The 24,573-nt window shown below is 34.2% G+C and overlaps 1 protein-coding gene across 2 annotated transcripts; it reads left to right on the top strand.

The window, feature by feature from the left end:
• LOC126773261 (alpha-(1,3)-fucosyltransferase C-like) lies at positions 1 to 24,117 on the top strand. 2 transcript variants are annotated; one of them, XM_050494079.1, is made up of 2 exons: positions 1 to 1,211; positions 18,575 to 24,117. In XM_050494079.1, the coding sequence occupies exons 1-2, from the start codon at positions 292 to 294 to the stop codon at positions 18,846 to 18,848; spliced, it is 1,194 nt and encodes a 397-aa protein (XP_050350036.1). In that variant the 5' UTR covers positions 1 to 291; the 3' UTR covers positions 18,849 to 24,117. The 2 variants fall into 2 exon arrangements, with proteins under 2 accessions (XP_050350036.1, XP_050350035.1); XM_050494078.1 differs by lacking the exon at positions 1 to 1,211 and adding an exon at positions 8,984 to 9,950.
• The last annotated feature ends 456 nt before the right edge of the window (positions 24,118 to 24,573 follow it).

The raw sequence follows: 24,573 nt of genomic DNA, 5'->3' as shown, positions 1-24,573 counted from the left end.
TAACAGCTATTTTTACATCATTTATTTAGTACCTACAAATTTAATCTTACCTGATACTTTAGTTAAGATAAACATGTATTTATATCAACGTTTAAACATTATTTACCTATATATGTTAAGTGCTGTCTATTTAAAAAATATCATTGTCAAGTGAATATTTTAAACAAACCGAGTCATAACGTATAGGACGTGTGAGATAGATAATAACAGATTATCAGTATTTCGGATAGGGCTTATCAGTCCGGACACGGCGGTGTATCGAGTAGTAGTAGATTAGATACCACCAAAATCATGTTGCAGGCAACATGGCATATTGTATCTAAAAACTTCACTCGATTAATAATTCTAGTCATCCTAATCTACATTATTTGGTTATTTAGTACTTACAATTCGAAGCTGTATGCTTTACGGTCAGAAAGAAAGGATATGTCGTACCTGAATCATAGAAATATGAAATACATTCTGCAATGGACAAGGAGATTCAGCGCACCGTTCGACTTCATGGGGGAAGGGAATTCTGCGTTTGTTAAGAACAAGTGTAAATTCACCAACTGCTATGTGACAGACAACAGCTGGCACTTCTTGAATCACTCGGATTTTGACGCGATCGCATTCAATGGCCGGGATGTGATTCATCTGTGGCCGTTTCAAATGCCGAAGAATCGAACGCCGAGACAGAAATACATTTTCGGTGCAATGGAATCCCCGGATAATTTTCCAGCGTGCGATGAGAACCTCGATGGATTTTTTAACTGGACATGGACCTACAAACTCGATTCGGATTTTCGTTGGGGATACATAACAATTTACGATTTGAAAGGCAACGTGGTCGGTCCCGCTATCGATATGAAATGGAAGAATGATATGGAGCCAATTAGCGAAGCTTTGAAAGTGGAGTTGTCGAGTAAATCGAAGGCTGCTGCGTGGTTCGTTTCGCATTGTTCTACTAAAAGTGGAAGGGAGTTTTTTGTTAAAGAAGTTCAAAAGGAATTAAGTCCATACGGATGGACAGTCGATGTGTACGGTGCATGTGGTCAGTTTCAATGTCCTCGATCGAAAAAGGACTCGTGTTTTGAATTGGTCGAAAAGGATTATTATTTTTATTTTTCTTTGGAAAATTCTTTTTCCGAGGACTATGTGACGGAAAAACTTTTGACCGCCTTACAACATTCTGCAATTCCTGTCGTTTACGGCGCAGCTAATTATTCCAGGTATGTTTAATATTAATTTTTCGAATAAAATATTCAAAGAAAATATTAAAGTATATACAGAAGGTATAATTACCACAATTTAAGTTTTAGGATTACAATTTATTACATTGCTGTTTGGTAGCACAAACATGCGGGCACGTCAGAGTAGTTCAGTCATAATAATGAAATGATCCACCAACAACACGGAATACGCGTTCGAGTGAAGATTAGGTAGGTTAAGGAAAAAAAAAATACAACTAAGAGATTAATGTCTTCATAACTCATTACTCTTATACAGTAATATATGGTAAACATAAAAATACGTACAATTATCAATCCTTTATTTTCACTTCCTGTTGTTTTTAAATAGGTAAGCAGACTAGCAAGTGGGTCACCTGATATTAAGCGGTCACTGCTGCCCATTGACATTGACACTCTATAAATATTAACCAGATACTTTAATTACTTAAATTGTGATTTGACAGGATTCAAAGATTTTTATAATTTAATATTTTAACGAAAAATACTAAAAGTACACTTTTATCTTACATAATAATTTAATTACTTAACTTGTAAAATTGCCATGAAACAAAGCTTTTTAAAATTTATTATTTTAACGATTCATATATATATATATACACGTTTACTTTACATTATAGTATCTCAAAGTTAATATGCTAACTAACCTAATTATTAAGTGCTTATGCTATGAAGCCTAAACACTCAGTCTTGTGACATAGCAAAGTGTTAACTATTCCAATCCAAGCGGCTTGCGCGTTGCAATTAAAAATCAATCGAATGTGGATTAGCTAAACCAGTACAAATTTTTGTGGAGCCTCCTTTGAATCGGTATGAGTTGCTACAGTTGTCATAAATAGCGCCAATAAATCTAATTAGATTTACAAGACATGAGCGTAAATATTATTGTCAAAGTTTCTATATAACGTCATGTGTCATACTATAGGAGTAACTTTTGTTTGTACGTTATTCCAGTTTAGCATGCGCATTCGCGCATTCATATTATTTAAGTTTTTAGTTTTAGTTCAAACATATTTATGACTATTAGAAATATTAACAGATTCTACTAATGTAATGAACGCAAAAGTTTGTGAGTTTATGATGAGAGATCTTTGTCGGAAAAACTACAGAACGAATTTTGATGAAATTTGGTATAGCTTCTTATACGCTGACTATTGGTTCTGTTTTTTCGAAGCCAATTACTCAAAAAAAAAAATTACTACGATTTGTATGTAAAGAAAAAAGAGTCCTGAAAGATGTATGATTTATATAGATATTAAATATTAATAGAAATAATTTATATACAAGATACCGGTGATAATAAGGTACATTTAATTAGGCACCGGTGAGACCTTTTTATCATTTCATGGCAAAATTTCGGACATTGCTATTCCTTCCTAGGTCACACACGTCTTAGAATTAGTTAAACCTGGCTTTTAGCGATTTTTTTATGTTCAAGGTCTATTACAGCTTTATCAAGACGATAATACGCTGCTTGTCTTAGATCAATGAAATTTGATTAAACTGTTGAACACGTTCTTCTTATGTTGCGGTAGCTAATCGCTTAGGTATTAAACAAAGTCGACGAGCAGGTGTTCATCAGATTAATTACGTATAGTAGATAGCGATGGATCGCTCTTCTTGATTTTCATTCCGTATGACACACAAACTTCCATCACAGACAATGTATTTTTACGCTCCTGTCGACTTTTCTAATTCGTAATTTTCTTGACCTTTTTTAATTTGCCATTATTCGTTTTATCTAACCGTCGTGTCTGCTTTTGAGAAGCTGACTGACTTATTTTAACCATATTTGTATATAAGTGTAAAATACAAAATAAAAACAGAATACCGCCATAAAAAGTAAATTTAATGTAATGTTGACTAAAAAACGAATTACTGAAGAAAAAACAAAATATTTTCTACAAGATTATGAAATCGGTGCCAAGTAAAACTAAAAAAAAAACTATTCTATAACAATTTACGGCCTTATTTATAAAGATTGTTTAGGGGGTAATTAAAAAAACAATATCGTGTCTTTTTCTTTCGAATGTCAAATCAATAATGACAGAAAGAGAGAAATCAGTTTAACTAAACAGTAACGTTAAAACTAATTATTACCCAATACATTATATTTCAGAAAAAACTAGCTGTGCCCTCGGTTTCACGTCCGTATAACTTAAAAAATCCCTAAGAGCAGACATAATATTTCAGTATATACAACATTTTTAGTTTTATATTCGTAGGATATTAGTATTTATTCAAGAAAATAAATACGTAGGTATGTATGTATGAGTACTTTCAAATAACCTACTCAACTACCCGTTGATATTTCAAAACTATAAAAAGTAATAAAAACTGTCTATGTCTATTTTCGGTCTAATCTCGATATCTTTCATAAGAATTAATATTTTATAAAAACGAATTTTGCAAATAATGCATTATCTTAGAACAAAGTTGATTACCATACAAAGAGTTATAATCAATCTTAAAAAATAGACATATATCTATGCATGGGCGAGTTAACCGACGTACAACCATATAAGCTGAACCCTATTTAATATGATTGATCGTATAGATTTGAGTTCAACTTACATTGGAAGTACTAAATCTGTCCATTTGTTAACTTTGTTTTGTTCCTATAAACTTTCAATCATTATCATTTTACAGACTATCATTACATTATTATTATTATTATTATATCATTATTATTATTATGTTAGGGTTTATAGGTAGCAAAAGTTTTAACCAAATCAACTGGACAGTTATTTTATAGCAATTTTATCGAATATATATTCAACGTGATTCTTTTAATTGACATAACTCTATTATTTATGAACTGATTGAAATAAAACAAACACTAAATTTAAAGGATGTTAGCCATAATAGTGGTGAAAATCGCACTCAAATCCGTTAAACCTTTTCTAACATTAGCTAGCACAAACGCATAGACAAACAAATAAACAGACGACAGATGTTTTGGATTATATTGCGTTGATAACGGCCCCCGGTAACCGTTTTACCCATATATCTTCAATGTACAGACAGCGATCAGTTACAAATTTATTTTGTGTATAGGTAGTAATAATTTAATTTAACAATATAATATTTTAAGACCACGCTTAGGCAAACGTAGTGTAGGACGCCCTGTGACAAGATGGGCCGACGATTTAAAAAAGGTGGCAGGTTCGATGGATGCGGACTGCCCAAGATCGAGATGGTTGGCGTACTATGGGGGAGGCTTTCGTCCAGCAGTGGACGGCAAAAGGCTGAAAAAAAAATTTAAGTAAACTTACTAAGTAACGGTTTCGCAGTCTTATTGTAATTAGCTTTTATTATAAACAAAACAAAAAATCAAATGCCTATCTATGTAATTTAAATAAAAACTAAATAAGTTGTTATAAGTGTAACTAACCACAAAAAAACCTTCCAATACCTACCGATTACATCGCAAAACAGACAGCCATTAACGACGTCTGCCCTCATGCATAGCACCGCGCGGCCCGCGCTCACATTGTCTACGTCGTAACTTTTAAAATATTTGTCCAAATGACATAGTGTAAAAGACAAAGTTTATCTACTTTAAATATCAGCAATGATAAAAGTATTTGTTTCGATAAGAATCAATCTGTTAATACAAAATATGAATTTTGGAAATAAATATAAAATTTTATTGTATTTTCGAATCATTAATTCTATTTTAGTTATAATGGCTTACACATAAAAGATAGATATATACTGTGGCGGACTTTTGTGTAGAACTATTTAAGAGACACATTTCCACCATACATTATAACTCTTACGATTTTTGTAACGCACGCCAGAATGGCTCGCAGATAGGAGATTTTTTTCCGACTTACGTGATACTTAGTGTTATATTTTGGCCAATTTCATCAATAGCTGTATAAACTATAGCCTTGTGTTATTCTGGTGTATGAGCTATATTATTGTAATTGTAAAGTTTCATTAAAATATATTCAATGGTTTTGCGTGAAAGAGTAACAAACATCCATACAAACTTTCGCGTTTATAATATATAGAAGATAGAAGATTTATTATCTGTGATATTCATCTCCAAACCTTCAAGACGCCTACGACCCATTATTAAAACCCCTATTATCTTTATCATCTAATATGACTGGGCTTATATAATTCGAAATGTTAAAACTATGCAAATTAAATTATGCAAATTATGAACACGATTATAAATATCGGAAAATAATTCGGTGTATGTTACTTTTCAACTTTGCCGTATAGTTTTAATATGTATATTGTAAATGTACTTCTATATGAATAATGTTAATGTTAAAATTAACTACATTTACAGGTGGTAGACTGTGCAAACCCGTCTGGGTAGGTACCACTCACTCATCAGACATTCTACTGCTAAACAGCAATACTGAGTATTGTTGCGTTCTAGTTGAAGGGCAAATGTAACTACAGGCACAAGGGACATCACATCTTAATACCAAAGGTTGTTGGCACATTGGCGACTTATAGAATGGGTCGCAAAAGGCTATGACGATGGACACTGGGCTACCATCAGGTGGCCCATTCGCTTATCTACCTACCTATAACATAAGACATATAGTAAGATTGTTGGCAGTTTTGTGTTAATCCGAAAAAAGCAAACACAAAACTTTTTACTTTGCAAATTTAATTCAAAATAACAGTACGTGCGTGTGTGTGTCATGTATGTAACATGACACACAGTAACTACGTGACTAGAAAATTCTGTAATAATAGAAATCTATAATTTTATTGTTTCAAAAATCCTCATAAGGTCTACCTAATGTATTTTCCTCAAAATCACGTTTCGTATAAGGACATTAATTCAATCAAATAACGAATTACGGAAGTAATAAAATAACAGCTACCAATACAAAATGATATCACAAGGAAAATACTTTCAATATTATACAATAATTTATATATATTTGTGTTTATATATCATCTCTAAGCGGTGAAAAAAAAACATCGCGAGAAGTGTATTCCACCAACCCGGATTGGAGGAGAGTGGTTTTTTTTTTTTTTTATATCGCCGGGAGGGCAAATGACTCTACTCCACCTGATGGTAAGTGGTAGTAGAGTCCAAACGCGACGACGGCCAGTACAGACGGGAAAAACGTTCTGCACTAGCCGCCTTCGCCTTGCCGGCCCGCAAGATGCCTCTTCACGCCTCGTTTGAAGGAACCCGGGTTGTAAGAGGAGGGGAACACGTGAGCTGGTAAGGAATTCCATTTTTTTGGAAGTGCGACAAAGAAAGGAGTTGCCAAATTTCTTTGTTCGCGATGGAATTGATGTCACAGTTAGGCGGTGACATCGAGAACCAGCTCGCGTGGACTTAAGAAGGAAGGGGGAAGCAGGAATTAGAGAGAATAATTCCTCAGAGCACTCGCCGTGATACAGTCGATAGAAAGCGCTCAGTGCTGCTATCTCACGACGCAATTGTAAAGGTTCAAGGGTGTTTGTGACCTTTACGTCGCCAATAATGCGTACGGCACGTCGCTGCAACCGGTCCAAGGCCTCAAGTAGGTACTTAGCGGAGCCATCCCAAAGGTGCGAGCAATATTCCACGCAAGACCGTACCTGTGTTTTGTACAGCAGGCACAGTTGTTGTGGCGTGAAAAAGCGCCGCACCTTGTTCAGAACTCCGAGTTTCCGTGAAGCTGTTTTTATAACAGCCTCGATGTAATCCCTTGGACTAAGGTCGCAGCGAACGTCAATCCCCAGCATGGCGATTTTGCTTTGCATCACCAGCGGAGTACCACAGAGGGAGGGAAGAGGGGAAAATGTTGACTTTTGCTCCAAACCTTCTCCCCAAAAAAAATTAAAGGAGACCTTAGCCCAGCAGTGTGAAATTCGCATACTGTTACTGTATTATACAATATAAGCCTTTTAAGTATCAGAAAATATCAATTCAATTTCCAAACCCCTTCGTAACGGGAAATATAAATGAATATATACTTTTATTAGGGAAGTTTTAGTAATTCGTGATTCGATTGAATTAATGTCCTTTATACGAAACGTCGATCGTATCCGCAAGGTGATCGATCTAATAATTGTTTTGACATAAGAGAAAAAAATAAAAAAGGGTTTCGCAGATCTTAAATCCAGACTTATGTCGACCGATGTACATTTGTTGACATCTTACTGAATCACTAGATTATTAAAAAAAATTAATAACGATATTTTTACATACGATAGACTGAATTGTACCCACATCGATCCTATATTAAACGCCCGCATACGTTGCAATACTTCTTAAAACTTTTTAGTGTGCGTGCCAACTACTGCACGTTAATAATACTATGCGAGAAACCTTCACGCAAGTTTCACATACATAGTTCTATAACAACCGGATAATGAGGGTACCGATGATTTAAAAAGTATAGATATTATATTATAATTATACAAGGACCAACGAAAAAATATTCGGTGCAGCACGCACAACGACAAAAACATTTCAAGAATATGACAAAAAGATAGCTAGTATTTAATACTCAGGCGTATACCTTTTTACCTTCTGTCTATTTGTTTTTGCGTTACAAAAACAAATAGACAGAAGTTACAAGTATTTCACGCGGTAGCTACGATGCACTTTTTATATACTTATATTATACTTTATTATATAAGATAAATATATATATATATATATATATATATATATATATATATATATATATATATATATATATATATGTATAATATACTATACCAACGAAACTATACCAACGAAAAAATATTCGGTGCAGCACGCACAACGACAAAAACATTTCAAGAATATGACAAAAAGATAGCTAGTATTTAATACTCAGGCGTATACCTTTTTACCTTCTGTCTATTTGTTTTTGCGTTACAAAAACAAATAGACAGAAGTTACAAGTATTTCACGCGGTAGCTACGATGCACTTTTTATATACTTATATTATACTTTATTATATAAGATATATATATATATATATATATATATATATATATATATATATATATATATATATGTATAATATACTATAATGTCAAAATTAATTAGTAATCTAATATAATTTAAGTTTGAATATAATTATGTTTCTAGGTACGATGCTTTACAATGATTTGAAAGAGTAAATCAAGCGATTTACGTTATGTACGAAGTAGGCGGACTGGCAAATAAATGACCTGATGATTAGTGGTCACGACCGTACAAAGACTTTTACGCTGTAAGAAATAATAATCATTCCATTCATGCGCCACCTACCTCGGGGACTGAGACGTTCACTAACCCTTCAAACCGGAACATAACAATGGTAACTATTGCTGTTTGGAGATAAAATATCACCTAACTATGAGTATTCTGGCATTAATTTTGACTAATACATCACGAGCACTCGTGTTTAACAACCTTTTCTTTTTTTTTTCTTACCCACTAAAACTACTGCGATGGCCGTCCTCAACACGGATCGGAGAGACTGCGGGATCGTGTTGATATAACGCATCCGCGGCCTCTCCCGTGCTTTGCTCCACTCGTGGCTCGGCGGAGCTCTCATTCGTGTTTAACAGCCTGTTTTAACATCACCTTACCTGATACTTAATTAAGATTAATATGTATTTTTATCAACGTTTAAACATTATTTAGCTATATATGTAAAGTACGATCTAGTTAGAAAATATCGTATTCAAATGACCAACTAAAGTCCACTCAAAGTATTTTAAACAGACTGAGTAATAACGTATAGGACGAATGAGATAGATAATGATAGACAATCAGCATTTCGAGTTGGGCTTATCAGTTCGGACACAACGGTGTATCGAGTAGTAGTACATTAGATAACATCAAAAAGACATGTTACAGTCAAAATGGCGAGTCGTATCCAAAAACTTCACTCAATTAATAATTCTAGTTATCCTAATATACATTATTTGGTTATTAAGTACTTACAATTCGAAGCTGTATGCTTTACGGTTAGAGAAAAAGGATATGTCGTACCTAAATCATAGAAACATGAAATACATTCTGCAATGGACGAGGAGATCCAGGGCACCGTTCGACTTCATGGGGGAAGGGAATTCTGCGTTTGTGAAGAACAAGTGTAAATTTACCAACTGCTACGTGACAGACAACAGCTCGCACTTCTTGAATCACTCGGATTTTGACGCGATCGCATTCAATGGCCGGGATGTGATTCATCTGTGGCCGTTTCAAATGCCGAAGAATCGAACGCCGAGACAGAAATACATTTTCGGCGCAATGGAATCCCCGGATAATTATCCAGTGTGCGATGAAAACCTCGACGGATTTTTTAACTGGACATGGACCTACAAACTCGATTCGGATTTTCGTTGGGGATACATAACAATTTACGATTTGAAAGGCAACGTGGTCGGTCCCGCTATCGATATGAAATGGAATAATGATATGGAGCCAATTAGCGAAGCTTTGAAAGTGGAGTTGTCGAGTAAATCGAAGGCTGCTGCGTGGTTCGTTTCGCGTTGTTCTACTAAAAGTGGAAGGGAGTTTTTTGTTAAAGAAGTTCAAAAGGAATTAAGTCCTTACGGATGGACAGTCGATGTGTACGGTGCATGTGGTCAATTCCAATGCCCTCGATCGAACGAGAACTTGTGCTTTCAATTGATCGAAAAGGATTATTATTTTTATTTTTCTTTGGAAAATTCTTTTTCCGAGGACTATGTGACGGAAAAACTTTTAACCGCCGTACAATATTCTGCAATTCCCGTCGTTTTCGGTGCTGCCAATTATTCCAGGTATTTTACTGTGTTACTTTGTTACTATTACTGATTTTAATATTTTACTCATATAGGTAATTTAGTTTTAATTTATATATCACTACGTTTATTACAATACAGTATTCAACTTTTGCTGTTAAGGTTTGTTTAACATTAAATTTACGACTTAAATATACAAATATAATAATATTAAAATATTTATCTATATAATAGAAAAACGTAAAATAAAATTTTGATTGATTTGATGAATTTGGAGCTTCGTTAATATAAAGAAATAAAAAAGTACAATTATACAGAAAAACAATTTTTGACTTGTCCAATTTTCGGCTGTCTAAAATATATGAATTAAATGAAGCACCAAGAATAAAGTTTAAAGTAATTTTTATATCGTAGTTATCTGAACTAACTAGCAAATTTCAGCTTATTGTTGCTTTTTTGTTGCCTATCTAAGAAAAGGTAAATAAACAACATTGATCTTGAATTGACGTGACATTGGGCCGTTTGATAAAAAAATTATTCATTAACAAATGATAGATTTGTAGTAAGTGATGAATACTTTTATGTAAACCAATACCTATATCTAATAGTATATAGTATAGTAACAGCCTGTTAATGTCCCACTGCTGGGCTAAGGCCTCCTCTCCTCTGTTTGAGGAGAAGGTTTGGAGCTTATTCCACCACGCTGCTCCAATGCGGGTTGGTAGAATACACATGTGGCAGAATTTCAATGAAATTAGACACATGCAGGTTTCCTCACGATGTTTTCCTTCACCGTTAAGCACGAGAATTATAAACACAAATTAAGCACATGAAAATTCAGTGGTGCTTGCCCGGGTTTGAAGCCACGATCATCGGTTAAGATTCACGCGTTCTTACCACTAGGCCATCTCGGCTTCTATATCTAAGTATCATATAAATATCATATTAGAAAAATTGCCTTTATTTTCAGTTTCAGTTAATTTTAGAACTATTTTTTGTATTATCACAATTTACTTACGTAACATTATTACATTATTTTAACTTTAAATCACATTTAAAATAAGTCATGTTTTATGTATAACTAACCTGATAAATTGTATGATAAGTACCCTCAGCACTTAGTATTGAAACACTTCAAAATGATAACCGTTAGTTATTCCAAGCGGCTTGCGCATTGCAATTAAAATTAAATAGATTGTGGAATAACTGAATCACTACAACGTTTTGTAACCTCCTTTGAGTCGATACATGTTACTACAGATGTTATAAATAACGCCGATAATCTAGTTAGATTTACAAAAGAAAGAGCGCTAATCATACTATCAAATTTTGTATGTAGCGTCATACGTCATACTAATATTATAAAGGTAAGTAAGTTGTTTGTTTTTTTCAAACTCCTAATCCGATTGATATGGAACGAAACTAATATAGAATGATTCATATTATATTAGGTTAAACATTAACATTAGGCTATATAATATGTTAATATGTTGTCACACATATATAATAAAAAAAACATATGTCGCAGAACCGCCTTGGCACACGTAGCGTAAGGACGCCCTCCGGCTAGGTGGATATTCAATATAATATAGTCAATATATATATATATTATATTGACGATATTCGCAAAGTGGCTGGCAGCGGATGAAAATTGAGAGCTGAGGATCGAGCTCAATGGCGTGCCATTGGAGAGGTCTATGTCCAGTTGTGGACGACGTAGGGTTGATGATGATGATGTTGTCAATCTAGGCTCTTTTGAAGCGAACGCTATGAAAACTATAACTGATACAATAAAACTGCATCATATTTTGTAGATCTACAAAATATCTACAGATAAGTTAGTGACTTATACAACAGTCTTTCTTTTTCTATTATAATTCACGCTAACCTTCACATTTTTATGTTCTAAATTTAAGGATAAAAATAGCGAAAATATTTATTAATACGTATTTAGATAAATATTACATATGACACTTTTCTATTAAAACCAGTAGTTTTAGAATTATTAGGATTGTTTAAATAAATTACGAGATTTACTTAATAATATTTTAAAATGTCCGACTATACATGTGACGGCTCTTGGTCTGAAAGGGTGAAATTTTCTACAGTAATTTCTTATGGAACGTAGGTGAGCAATAAGAAAATATTTTTCAAATTTCATCTCAAAAGGAGATTAAATGGGGAACGAAATGTTTATATGTTAATGCATTATTTCTAATTTTAGTAACCATTTGAATAAATTCTTGAAATAATACGCGGCACGAGATGAACGATGAATTCGCATAGAATGAACTAATAGGTCGGTTGGCAAAATACTTCCGTGAAACATGTTTCACCAATGACATGTCAATGGCTTAAATATTCCGGGACAAATTAATCTTATTTTACTAACTTCGTACTCAGCAATTTTATAAATACTAAGCTGACATCGTTTTTTTTATAAAATTTATTGGCGGACTGGCGAATGGGCCACCTGATGGTAAGTCACCACAGACCACAGACATTGGCATTTTAAGAAATATTAACCGTTATTTACATCGCCTATGCACCACCAACCTTGGGAACTAAGATGTTATGTCCCTTGTTCCTATAGTTATACTGGCTCCCTCACCCTTCAAACCAGAACACAATACTTAGTATTGCTGTTTAGCAGTAGAATGTCTGATGAGTGAGTAGTACCTACCTAGACCAAGGGTTTGCACAAAGTCTATCACCTGGTAAAGTACTTAATTTTCATGCAACCTTAACATTATTTATTTATTCATATTATTCATTTAGACATTGTGACATTAGATATTGTACATTCACAATATACGTATTAAAACGTTAGGGCAGTTGAAAAGTAACATACACCGTATTATTTTCCGATATTCTTAACCGTATTCATAATTTGCATGAATATAGTTTTAACATATCGAATTATATAAGTCATATTATTGTATATGTATGTATTATGATAAAGATAATAGGGGTTTTAATAATGGGTCGTATGTGCCTTGAAGGTTTGGAGATGAATATCACTGATTACATTTATATTTATATAACACAACAATATTAAGTATTGCTATTTAGCGGTAGAACATTTGAAGAGTGGGTGATACCTGGGTAGGTACAACGAAGCCTTACCATCAAGCGTAATATTGTAAACACATTGGATGAATATTTGAAGCTTACCTCTATAGTATTTCTAATATATCTTGGAATATAATCGAATATGTATTTTAATAAAAAAAATCTTTTTATAATTCATCAAGATTGAATACTTGACGAGCACATGACGGGAGGGACAGACAGACCCTTAGTATTCCCTCAGAACGATGACCGATGCTGCTTTTCGAAGTCTAATTAGTATAAAAAATTTACTACATTGAAATTAGTGAACTACATAAATATTAATAAAAATACCTATTTACAAGATACAAGATAAGAATATTAAAACAATTTTGTTTGTAATTTAAAAAACTGTTGTACACTAAAATGTTTTCTGCTTCTCTGATAAAAACTTTTTAATTAAAACATTCTTTAGTTTAACTTTTAAAACGGAAACTAACGTTGATGCAATAACTTTGACCATCTTATTTTACTTTTAAAAAAGAAGCGTTTAAACTAAAAAAAAATATGCAACATCATGGTTGTGATGACCATCATACGAATGTTGTATGTCTTTATTTATTTTATTAACCATTCCTTAGATCGCTAATGCGCCACCAACCACCACCAACCTTGGGATCGAATATATTTTGGCCCTTGTGCCTTTATTTATACTGGCTCACTCATCCTTCAAACCAGAACGCATCAATAATAAGAATTGTTGCTTAGAAGTAGAATATGATGAGTGGGTGGTACCAACCCAAACGAGCTTGCACAAAGCTCTACCACCAGTATTGCTGTGTTCCGGTTTCAAGGGTGTGTAAGTTTAGGCACAAGAAACATAACTTCTTAGTTCCCAAGGGTGAGGGCGCATATCGATCAAAGGAATGGATAATATTTCTTAGGAAACTTCTACATGCGATGGTAGTCACTTACTATCAGGTAGCTTATATACCGGTCTGCTTTCCTAAGACATTAAAAAAATGACATTTCTTCCTATAAAAAGAATCCTGGAGCTTATTGACCCATGACAGAATTAAATATCGTGCTTTTTATCTCATAGTTATAGTTTCCTTAATCGCCGAGATACGTGATGAATTAGAAAGACTTAAAGCTCTTGCAAACTTAGAACTGTTTTCCTGGATTACAAGCAATTTTCCTTGATGATACACGTGTCTATGTGTTATATGAGCGTGAATACGCAGCTCTATTACAAAGCCTTGTATTGATTGACTTTTATAAAGATATTTTATATAGCACAAAGTAACTTTTTTATTTTTTTTGAAAATTCTTTATTTAAAAGTATTATTTAATATGCGTTGTGTGTGTGCGTGCTACTTGCCAGTATATTTTATGTAATATATAAAACTTATTATATATATTAAACGTTTATACCTGATTATTCAAACTAAATTTAAAATGAAATGAAAAACTTTAATTTATTTAATAATCTAATATAGTAATCTAATCTAATAATAAATCTTTAAAATATATTATAATCTGAATCATAATTTAAATATCGGATAATTTATACTCATTTTACATATTTATGGAATAGTAAAATGTAAATTATAACTATAATTAGAATCGTTAAGTACAATTTTAACAATCATATTGACACGATAAATAATTGAATAAAAATATGTTTTTGCTATCAGCTTCCTAAGTTATACTTTAGACGTCATAATGTCACGTCAAGTTTGTCTTGTCGTCAAAACTGAGATGTCACGTCGCATATTAAAGCAAAATTCGGGATGGATTTTCCTTTACTATGCTTTTTATAACTAGCACTAGTGCTAGTTACTAGAGTTTATACGACATAAAATATGACGTAGTTAACTATACTCTCTGATAATATCGGAATTTGTCGTGTTCACCAAATTCAGTTATTCATTCGTTACCCAAATACATTCAGTCTGAAATAGATTGGTAAAATTGAAATCTTGAAATTAATCAAATCAATTCGATGAATAGAAATGTAGAAGAGTCTATTTTCTTTTGTAGTTGGTCAGTCCGTCCAATTTTTTGCTTATGCATTTAAAAATTCGTATTCCATATCTTCGAAACGGTTGCTGCAAAAAAAAATTTAAGGCGTTTGACGACGATTTTTCCGTACAAATAGAAAGTTACTGTAACTAGTTCACTATGAAATGTCCAAAACTAAACATTTTACATAATTTGCCTGTTTATATTTAAGCTTATAAAGCACATTAATTTTTACTTTGCCGAAGATGGCGGGTTCAAGGCCGAGCAAGCACCAAGGTAACGTGTCAAGATGAAGGAAAACATGGTGAAGGAGCATGCATGCGTCGAATGTATATCCAACAACTCTATTAAAAAAATACGCTTTAGAAGTTTCAAGGGTCGTAAAATCAATATTTCAACACTAATTTTGACGGTAAATGTCTAGAAAATTGGGGACGCTTTGCCGGCGTAAAAGGCGGTTCACTCTTCCCTTGCCAATATTATAGGTGAACGTCAACATCGGGTCCATTTAGTCTTCACTTTTGCACAAACGAATTAAAAAAACAATAAATTTATCATTTCAGAATAAAATGCGTAATTTAATAAATGTTCACAACAAAATACATACTAGTAAATTCCCAATTTCATCGTTGTTTATTATTGGATTTATTTAATATAAATGTGAAATAATTACCTTTGTGGCTTGGCTGTTTTCAATTTAACTGTGCGTTTATTTCTCCACAAAATTATTCAATACGTTCAACGTACGTTAATTTTTAATCCTCTTTATTCAAAAGAATTGTTAAGAGTATTGCCCGATTTCACTTTGTTACTTACTCTTAAAACCTTTCGAAAGAAAATACAGAATATTAAAATGGAAATTCATTTGTACATATACTGCGTAAGCTTTTATAATTCTACACATCTTTCCAAAAACATCAAAGAATAAATATATTAATATATAAATATATGTATCTAGTAAATAATAATAATGACTGCCTCGTTGTCGTCTAGTAGCTTGATGGAAAGTCGCAAATCCGGAGGTCCTGAGTTCAATTCCCAGGTCGGGCCAGTATAAAAGGGTATTGGGTTTTTCTGTCAGAAAATTCTCAGTAGCAGCTCGGAGTCTGGAAATTGGAAGTATGTACACTCCCGTGCCTCGGAAAGCACGTAAAGCCGTTGGTCCTGCGCCTATACTCTTTCCGGTCATGTCAGATTGCCCATCCCATCGGATTATGAGTGTTAGGGAATAGAGAGTGCACCTGTGTTTGCGCACACACTTGAGCACATAATATCTCTTGCGTTTTTGGCTCTTGAGATTGGTCGCCATGGCCGAAATCGGTCAGAAGGACTTTATTATTATTATCTATTAAATATTTATTTAATATGTCCAAATGTATTAAATATACAATACGAGACCATACAGCAGTGAAGACGATTTCTTTTATTTACTTTTTAACCAGACTTCGTACGGGCATAACGTCGCGCAACCAAAGCCATTTTTCTTGTGTGTCATTTTAAATTTTTCTTCAAAATTCCATTTACTTCATTCGGCTTTTTAGCATTCTTTTGCACTTTGCATTGAAAAAAAAGTATTCTTTTCTCCTACTGCCATGAAAGAAAAATACATTTGCAAGCAACACTTCTTATAAGACTTTACTTTATCAGCTTAAAACTTAGTACTTATGAGTAATTGCGAAGAAGTGAGCCACCTAATGGTACATGGTCACCATCGTCCATAAACAATGGCTGCAAAAAACATTTATTATACAATCCTTACATTGTTGATTACGTTAATTTGACGTTCTGTTGAATGGTCTCTTTGATAGTTGGAAGGTTCTTTCGTCCTCGTTGTAATTACTATGCGACATTAGACGTTTTGTTTAGAGACTATTATAGATTATATTGGGTATTAGATTATTAGAGAGGACTATTACATAAAAAAAATAATTATAATGATTACGGTGATTTTGCAAATTAATCCAATTTGAAAAATATCAACTTGAAATTTAACAGCTTATAAACGTCCCACACCTAGGCAACTGTCTCACTTCTTGATATGAAGGCTTAGAGCTTATTTTAGTATAGTATTTTAATTTACTCTTGAGTTGATTAAAATTATAGTTTTTTATAAGGCATTTGAGTTACTTAAAAGTAATTTTTTATGTTCTTAACAAAATCATGGTACATAGAAATGAAACAAAAAATATTAATAGAAACATTTATAAATAAAAAAGTAGTGACAACAGACATTATATTATGCGATAGAATACATTTATGTTTTATGTATTGTTTTTTATTGCCTTTGTTTGAACAGGTAATTGAGCGATATGGTTTTATTCATAAAACACTATTATTTATTTATTTTATTTAAAAAAAGCTGTTGACTGACGAAATAGTTTAATTGAAACGAGAGGTGAACTATTGAGGAGATTGAAAGCGGTACTAAAACAATAAAAACAATACACGAATAAATTATCTATAAGCGTTATATAAATATAATATTTAATATCTGTATTTATCAAAACAGACTCTATAAGGATATTTATATATTATATACTATAATTAAAAGGATAAAAAAAAGAGTTAATACTGACTTTCTTGCCGGTTCTTCTTATTACAATTTGCATTCCGAACCGTTGATTGCTTTAAATTTAATTTTGTTACACGATGATTCAAAAGTGCCCTTATAAGCCAGCCAGATTTATTTGGTTTGATTTGATTAGAGAAATAAGCAGAACTAAGATAGGAATTCCAAGTGAAAGTGAATTGTTTAAACGTAGCCTGAGTTTTGCTTTAAAAAGTCAAAGAGAATAGAAATAAGAGACGTTAATAATCGGAAATATCTACGTTCTCGAATAGCAAAACCATTTAATGTTAGCGCGCTATAGAGAAATGTTAAAAATTGAACAAAATGTAATCTAGCTTATTTAAATAAATTTCCGTGAAGTCAGGATAACATTGATCAGCGTAATTATTTCTTGGAAATACGAGAGCCTGTACCAATAATATTATCTTAATAGGGAATAATTCTCTAGGATTTAGAGCAAATGCATTATGTACATTTTTTTGCATCATCAATGTGCACCGAGATCTTTTACATGAGTGCCAAAAGAGACACATTATTTTATGTTTAAATATTGAAACAAACATAATAACGCACTATTTTTGTATTAAGCTTTATGTTCATATATTTTGTCTGCGATATAGTAGACTTCTATCTTATTATGATAATAAATGATAATAAGCTGAGACAGAATGAATATAATCTGAGCATACAAGGAGCTCCACTCGCACATTGATAAATAAATATCGAAGTAACCGATCTCTTTTTTCATCGAAATTTTTTCATTCCAAAATGTCATGACATTTAGGAACCACTATTTATTATGATATTAAGCACAAAGTTAGCAAAAAATTAGCATAAAATAAATTCGCATTAAAAAAATATTACCGCCGTTTTTTGGCTTCAACTTTTTCATAATCTTATATTTCGATCATTAAACTTTTTCTTTATTATAAGTACATACCTTTGTAGAAACAGCTTGTTTATTTTATATTATATAATATGTACTTCACATATAATTATGGTTATTTATTCTTTCCAGATTTCTACCTCCGGGCAGCTATCTAGATGGCAGAGACCTTGGACCGAAGGAGCTGGCTCGGCGAATGAGCGAAATAATTGGAAACCAATCGATGTACTACGATTACTTCAGATGGAGGAATCATTACGTGTACAGAGAAACTTCTGATAACGATGATATCTGCAAGCTGTGTGAGATGATGAACGATGACGCGAAGCTATCTGAAACAAGTGTATGGAAAGATTTTAGGAAATGGTGGAATGGAGCTCGGTACGACTATAATTGTAAAAAATGAATTTGTGTGATATTAAATTGAAACGGAAAAAGTGTGCGGAACTTTTCCATATAAGATACTTCAAGTCTGATCAGCTCTTTGTGTCCGTGAAATTCGGGTTACATAACGATAGCTGTCTTAATGTAAAATGTAAGGTTACAAAAGTATCATTGATCTATTATTTTTATTAAATGTCAACAAACAATCTGTGAAATGGATTTATTTACTCTGTGACGGACGGGATAGATGACGGTTCATTGAATAAATTATCTCCACGAAAACAAGAACGATGTATCGAATTCCGAACGAATATAAATAATGACAAATAATATTTCAAAATGTAATTTTACCTTTACGATGTTTTTGTTTGTTATGTTTTAATGTTGTAGATATATTTGTGATTTTGACTGTCCTATCAAATAACGAACAAACCAGCTGTTGAGTTGGAAACCTGGGTCGGGCCAATAAAAAGCTGTCGAGTTTTTCGCTTTGGAAATTCTTAGTAGCACCTCTGAGTCAGGTTAGTGGTGTTTGGGAAAGCAAATAAGGCTAGTCTCGCGGCTGAAATCTCTCCGGTCGTGTCGAAATGCTATCTTATGGGATTATCAGAGTGAGGGAAAGAATAAAGAAAGAATACACACTTGCGTTCTATAATAAGACCTTCCGTTAACTGTTATTTGGTAAGCCTACCTCGAGAACTACCGCCGTAGCCAAAATTGGTTGGGAGTATATACGCTTGTTATTTGTTTTAATTAAGCTAGCAAACGAAGAGCGTATAAAATATTTCACTTGTTTAACCTATTATTATATAAACAGTGTAGAAAGCTTTTTTTGTTTATACTTACTTATGTGTTATACACTTGAATGTTATATAAATTACAAATGATAATTATTAATAGTTTACGCTTTTAACAAATTAAAATATTCAAAGTATTTGCGGCGGTTTTTTTGGCATTGTTGTGTATGACTCTGTTTAGTGCATTATATTGTTAATAGGTTATTGTTTTGTGCAAGCTCACCCGGGTAGATACCACCCACTCATCAGATATTCTACCGCAAAACAACATTTGGTATTGTTGTGTTCCGGTTTGAAGGGTGTGTGAGCTAGTGTAATTAGCCAAGGGACATAAATGTCTTAGTCCCCAAGGTTGGATGCGCATTGGCGATGTAAGCGATGGTTTAAATTTCTTACAATGCTAATGCCAATTGGCGTTTATGACCACTTATCATCAGGTGGCAGATATGCTCGTCCGCCTACCTATTCAATAAAAAAAATATATGTATTTTTTTAAGTAACTAATTATTACACTGTTCATGTATGATGTATTACTAATAAATTTAATATTTATAATAATATTATACCCCTAGACTTTGAAGTGGTCCATGTTGTTTTGTATATAGACAAAACATCTCCAATAGGCATTGGTGACCACTTACCATCAGGTGGCCCATATGCTCGTCTGCCTACCTATACTACTATAAAAAAATTACTGTTTCATTTAGAAAATGTGAGTTCCTCATTAAATGAAAGACTATTCACAATAGAAATATAATAAAACAAAATATATAACTGAAACAGAAATACAAAGCAGTTTTACAGTCACAGCTCGCTCATTTTAAAGTTTGGAATGTCGAAAAGTTATTGAATGGGATAAAGCAACGAACTGGACATATTTGATAAGCTCACGAATAAATGCTACGTACGTGATTTTACAATACACTATACATTTTGTTTACTATTTATACGATTATTTTGTAGAAAAAAAAACTGCGTTTTATTAAATTCATTATTTACACATATAATTTACCTTACATAATGTATGCTTAGCCTGATAATACACTTGTATTTAATATATATATATATTAAATAAATTGTTATTGCAGATATAGCCCAGTGGATTCCAAGTCATGCGTAATGTTTGTATCTTAACCGTCTAGTCTGAATTGAACCGTCTGATAGTATATAAAAGTATAATTTTAAATAATTCGATTTCAGTTTTATATAATCTCTTACTTGTTATTTGAATTTGTTTTATCCATCATGCACTGTACTATCGTCTGCATAGCAATGTATGTTCTCAAGAAACAGCATATCATTGATATGCAAAAGAAAGAGTGTGGGAGATAGCACAGATCCCTGGGGGACCCCAGCATTCACTACATAGAATTGTAAAGCGCAACCACTCAACTAAAACACGAAGGTTACGCTTGTGTAGGAAGCTGGCAATCCAGGTGCATATCTGAGCAGGCAGACCATATGCCGGCAGCTTGGAGAGAAGACTTCTGTGCCAGACCCTGTCGAGGCTGACAGCCAACGATTCTCCATGCTTGTCGATAGCTTCACCCCAGGGTGTGTTACGTACGCTAGAAGATCACCTGTGGACCGTTTTGGTCGAAACCCGTACTGACGATCATTAATTAGACAGTGATCTTCCAGGTAATGGATCAGTTGGTTGTTTAGAATCCGTTCCATCACCTTACAAAGTACTGAGGTGATAGCTATTGGTCGATAATTTGCCGGGTCAGACCGATCCCCTTTTTTGGGAACCGCTTGCACATTAGCTCTTCTCCAAGCCTCCGACACACATCCCGAAGAGAGAGAAAGTTGGAACACGCGCGTTAACACAGGAGACAGCTCCGTCGCGCACTTCTTCAGCACAATGGCTGGTATTCCATCGGGACCGCTAACTTTCCGTATATCAAGTGATTGCAAATCCGCACGCACATTACGTTGCCTGATTTTGATGTCAGGCATCGTGTGGCCAAATGAAGGTATTGTTGGTGGCTGCGCACTACAATCATCGATCACAGAGTTGTCGGCAAAGAGTTTAGCCATGAGGTCGGCTTTCTCCTGCGGACTGTGAGCTAGCGATCCGTCCGGATTTCTGAGCGGTGGCAGCGAAGGTGAGTCAATGTTAGATGCCCCGCTAACGCAGCCGTTGATCCACGCGCGATATGCCGCCTGCTTCGATGATATAGCGTCGGCACATTCACGAGTGAACCAACGATTACTCGTACCCCTACTGATGAGATCTGAGCTAGAAATGTAGTATTCCATTCCTAATATGATCTCATCAGCAACAACAGCGGCACTAGCTGTCGGGTCATTCCCACTGAAGCAACGTTCCTTCCAAGGGACTGACTGTCTGAGGGCATAGTAATCGCATACGGTATCCAATCTGCCGTAAGCCGTAGCGGTATGCAAACGTGACGTTTGCATACCGCTGATGGCGGCAGCTTGGCCTGTGGCACTTTGGTAGATATAAGGCCGTGATCCGAAGAACCAAGTGGAGCTTGAACCACAACCTGATATTCCACCGGGTGAGAAGTCAGCAGAAGATCCAGTAGAGAAGGCGCTTGCCCATCAATGTCTGGGATCCTGGTGGGCTGATCAACCAGTTGGGTCAAGTCGTTTGTGAGAGCAAAAGCATGAGCAGTTCTTCCGGCATGGTCAGTATTGAGGGATTTCAACCATGATTCGTGGTGAGCATTAAAATCCCCCAAAAACACCAATTCCGCGTTAGGAAACAGCTCTTGCGCAGCATCTGCCACCCGACTAAGATGGTCAAATAATCGGCTTGTCTCCAAGTCACCATTATGGGATCTGTAGAGGCACACGTAGACTCGACTCTGACGAACCAGGTCCACACGTACCACCAACATGGAGAAGGAGGGGTCCTCCAAGCAGCGCAGTCGGTGACAGCAAACATCCGTCCTGACGAACAAGCATACTCCGGCTTTCGCTTTGAAGGATTATTCAAGCGTGTAGCCGGGATAATTAAGGACAGCGTTGAGGTTAGCGTGGAGTCCACGGATGTTAGAGAACTCGACCTCGAAACAGCGAGGGTATGGTGGGGGTGTGCACCGCTGTACGGCCGTTATTTCTGTTTTGTTGCGCTACCATTTGGGAAAAAAATGGAAAAGAGACGTGAAGCGAGCGACGTATTGCCACGATAGGGATGGGCAAAGTGTGGAGGCGTGTTTCCCCAAGTGATTTCTAAAAAGAAAAATATATAGTGTGTTTCCCCTGTACTATGCCACGGGCGGCCAACGGAACAGCCGTTTCTTCGGGTCTCCCTGTCCGGCAGGTCAATACAGTTTCCACCGGCATTGGTTCAACAGCCGTCTCCATTGGACCAACACCCATCGCGGCAATACTCGCTCGGGCACTGGCTGTACGCTGGCTGACCTCGAAACGCGGCTGCAAGCCACTTCACGAGTTTTTCACCATGCGTACGGTGGTAACAAGCCATGCGGATGTTTAACATCCTACCACCAGATGAGCAGATGGTCGCTCAGATATCCCTTAGTCGCCTCTTACGACACCCATGGGAACGAGAGATTTGAGTGTATTTCGAGTGTATGTATGGGCAGTAAAATGCCCCTCTCGTTCCCATGGGTGTCGTAATTTATTACATAGTACATCGTATTCTATGTAAAAAGAAAATATTATATTTTCAAGTTGTGAAAGGACTAAAGTTTTCTTGATAAAAAAAAAACTCCGAGAGGGGAGTGTTATGAATGCGCGTTTGAAATCTGATTTGTTGACTTTAGGTATATGCACTCAACACCAATGTGACAGTCACGGTACGCTCGGCATATGGAATGAATTTATAATTAAAGAAAATTAATAAATAAAAATGTTTGGTCGATAAAAGAAATATGTTTTGTCATTGTTAATACACGTCACGCACTCACAGGGCGGAGAAGGGCATCACCATGAGAGAGCATCCTTGCCTTGAATTTTAAATTTTCAATTGTATCATATTAAACCTCTATTAAATCGATTTTTGTTGCGTCAATTAGATTGAATTACAATGTCAAATATGTTCAGACGATTCAACTTGCTAGATTCAATGGATTTATATCGACTCATACGAAGATATTTTAAGGAAGTGCGAAAAGCTGTGTAAGCGATATTGAGTATGTTGACAATAAGAGTCCATTGTGTTCTTTAAAAGGAAAGTCGATCAATGTACGTAGCTCACGTACAGGTACAATGAGTTCACGCTGAATTCCCTAATTTGCACACACCAGCGGTTAATAATTAATTTATGTACTTTATCATCTTAAGATATTTATTACTGTAATTTTTTCATTTATGTACTTAGTATTAGTTTGTAAATATTTGTATGTTGCAAGTAAGTTCTCTTGTTATACAAAAATATTTATTTCTGCACAATGTACACAGATTATGTATTCAAATCCCACTCAGGTTGCATTGTACAAGTTTTTGATTTTGAAGGTTTGAAACGAGGAATGCTTGCATAATCCACAGAGTGGTTTTTTTTTACTCTTGGCAGTACAATTTGTGATGTGATTTCTGACTATTTAAAAAAGTTTTCAAAACTTTTTGCTAACAAAACTGCTTGACAAGCTGCCCTAGATATTGTTATTAACTTGAAAACATTCTTAAAATTAGATAAAATAGGTTTTATTTAAAGGACATGTTCCAGGAAATAAAAACAACGTTTTTCAATGATACTTATTTAAGAAGTTTATTGTACGAATATAATTCTTTTGATCGACATAATATTGAAAGTAGTGTTATATTTTTATATATATAATATTTTTTGATAAAAATAACATAAAAATGTTAAAGTTTATGATACTTATTTGGATAACAATTTAAAAAAATAATCTTTTCTCTTTTCATTCTAGTTTTTCAAACTTCAACTTTATATGAAAAGCTTAGCTAAGCTCAGATTTAGTTTTATTTTTTTATTTGAATTTAATTATTTATAAT

The sequence above is a fragment of the Nymphalis io genome, chromosome 14, assembly GCF_905147045.1.
Source record: "Nymphalis io chromosome 14, ilAglIoxx1.1, whole genome shotgun sequence".
In the NCBI taxonomy this organism is placed as follows: domain Eukaryota; kingdom Metazoa; phylum Arthropoda; class Insecta; order Lepidoptera; family Nymphalidae; genus Nymphalis; species Nymphalis io.
The sequence above is the reverse complement of the archived record's forward strand: the minus strand, read 5'-3'. Positions and strand labels throughout refer to the sequence as shown.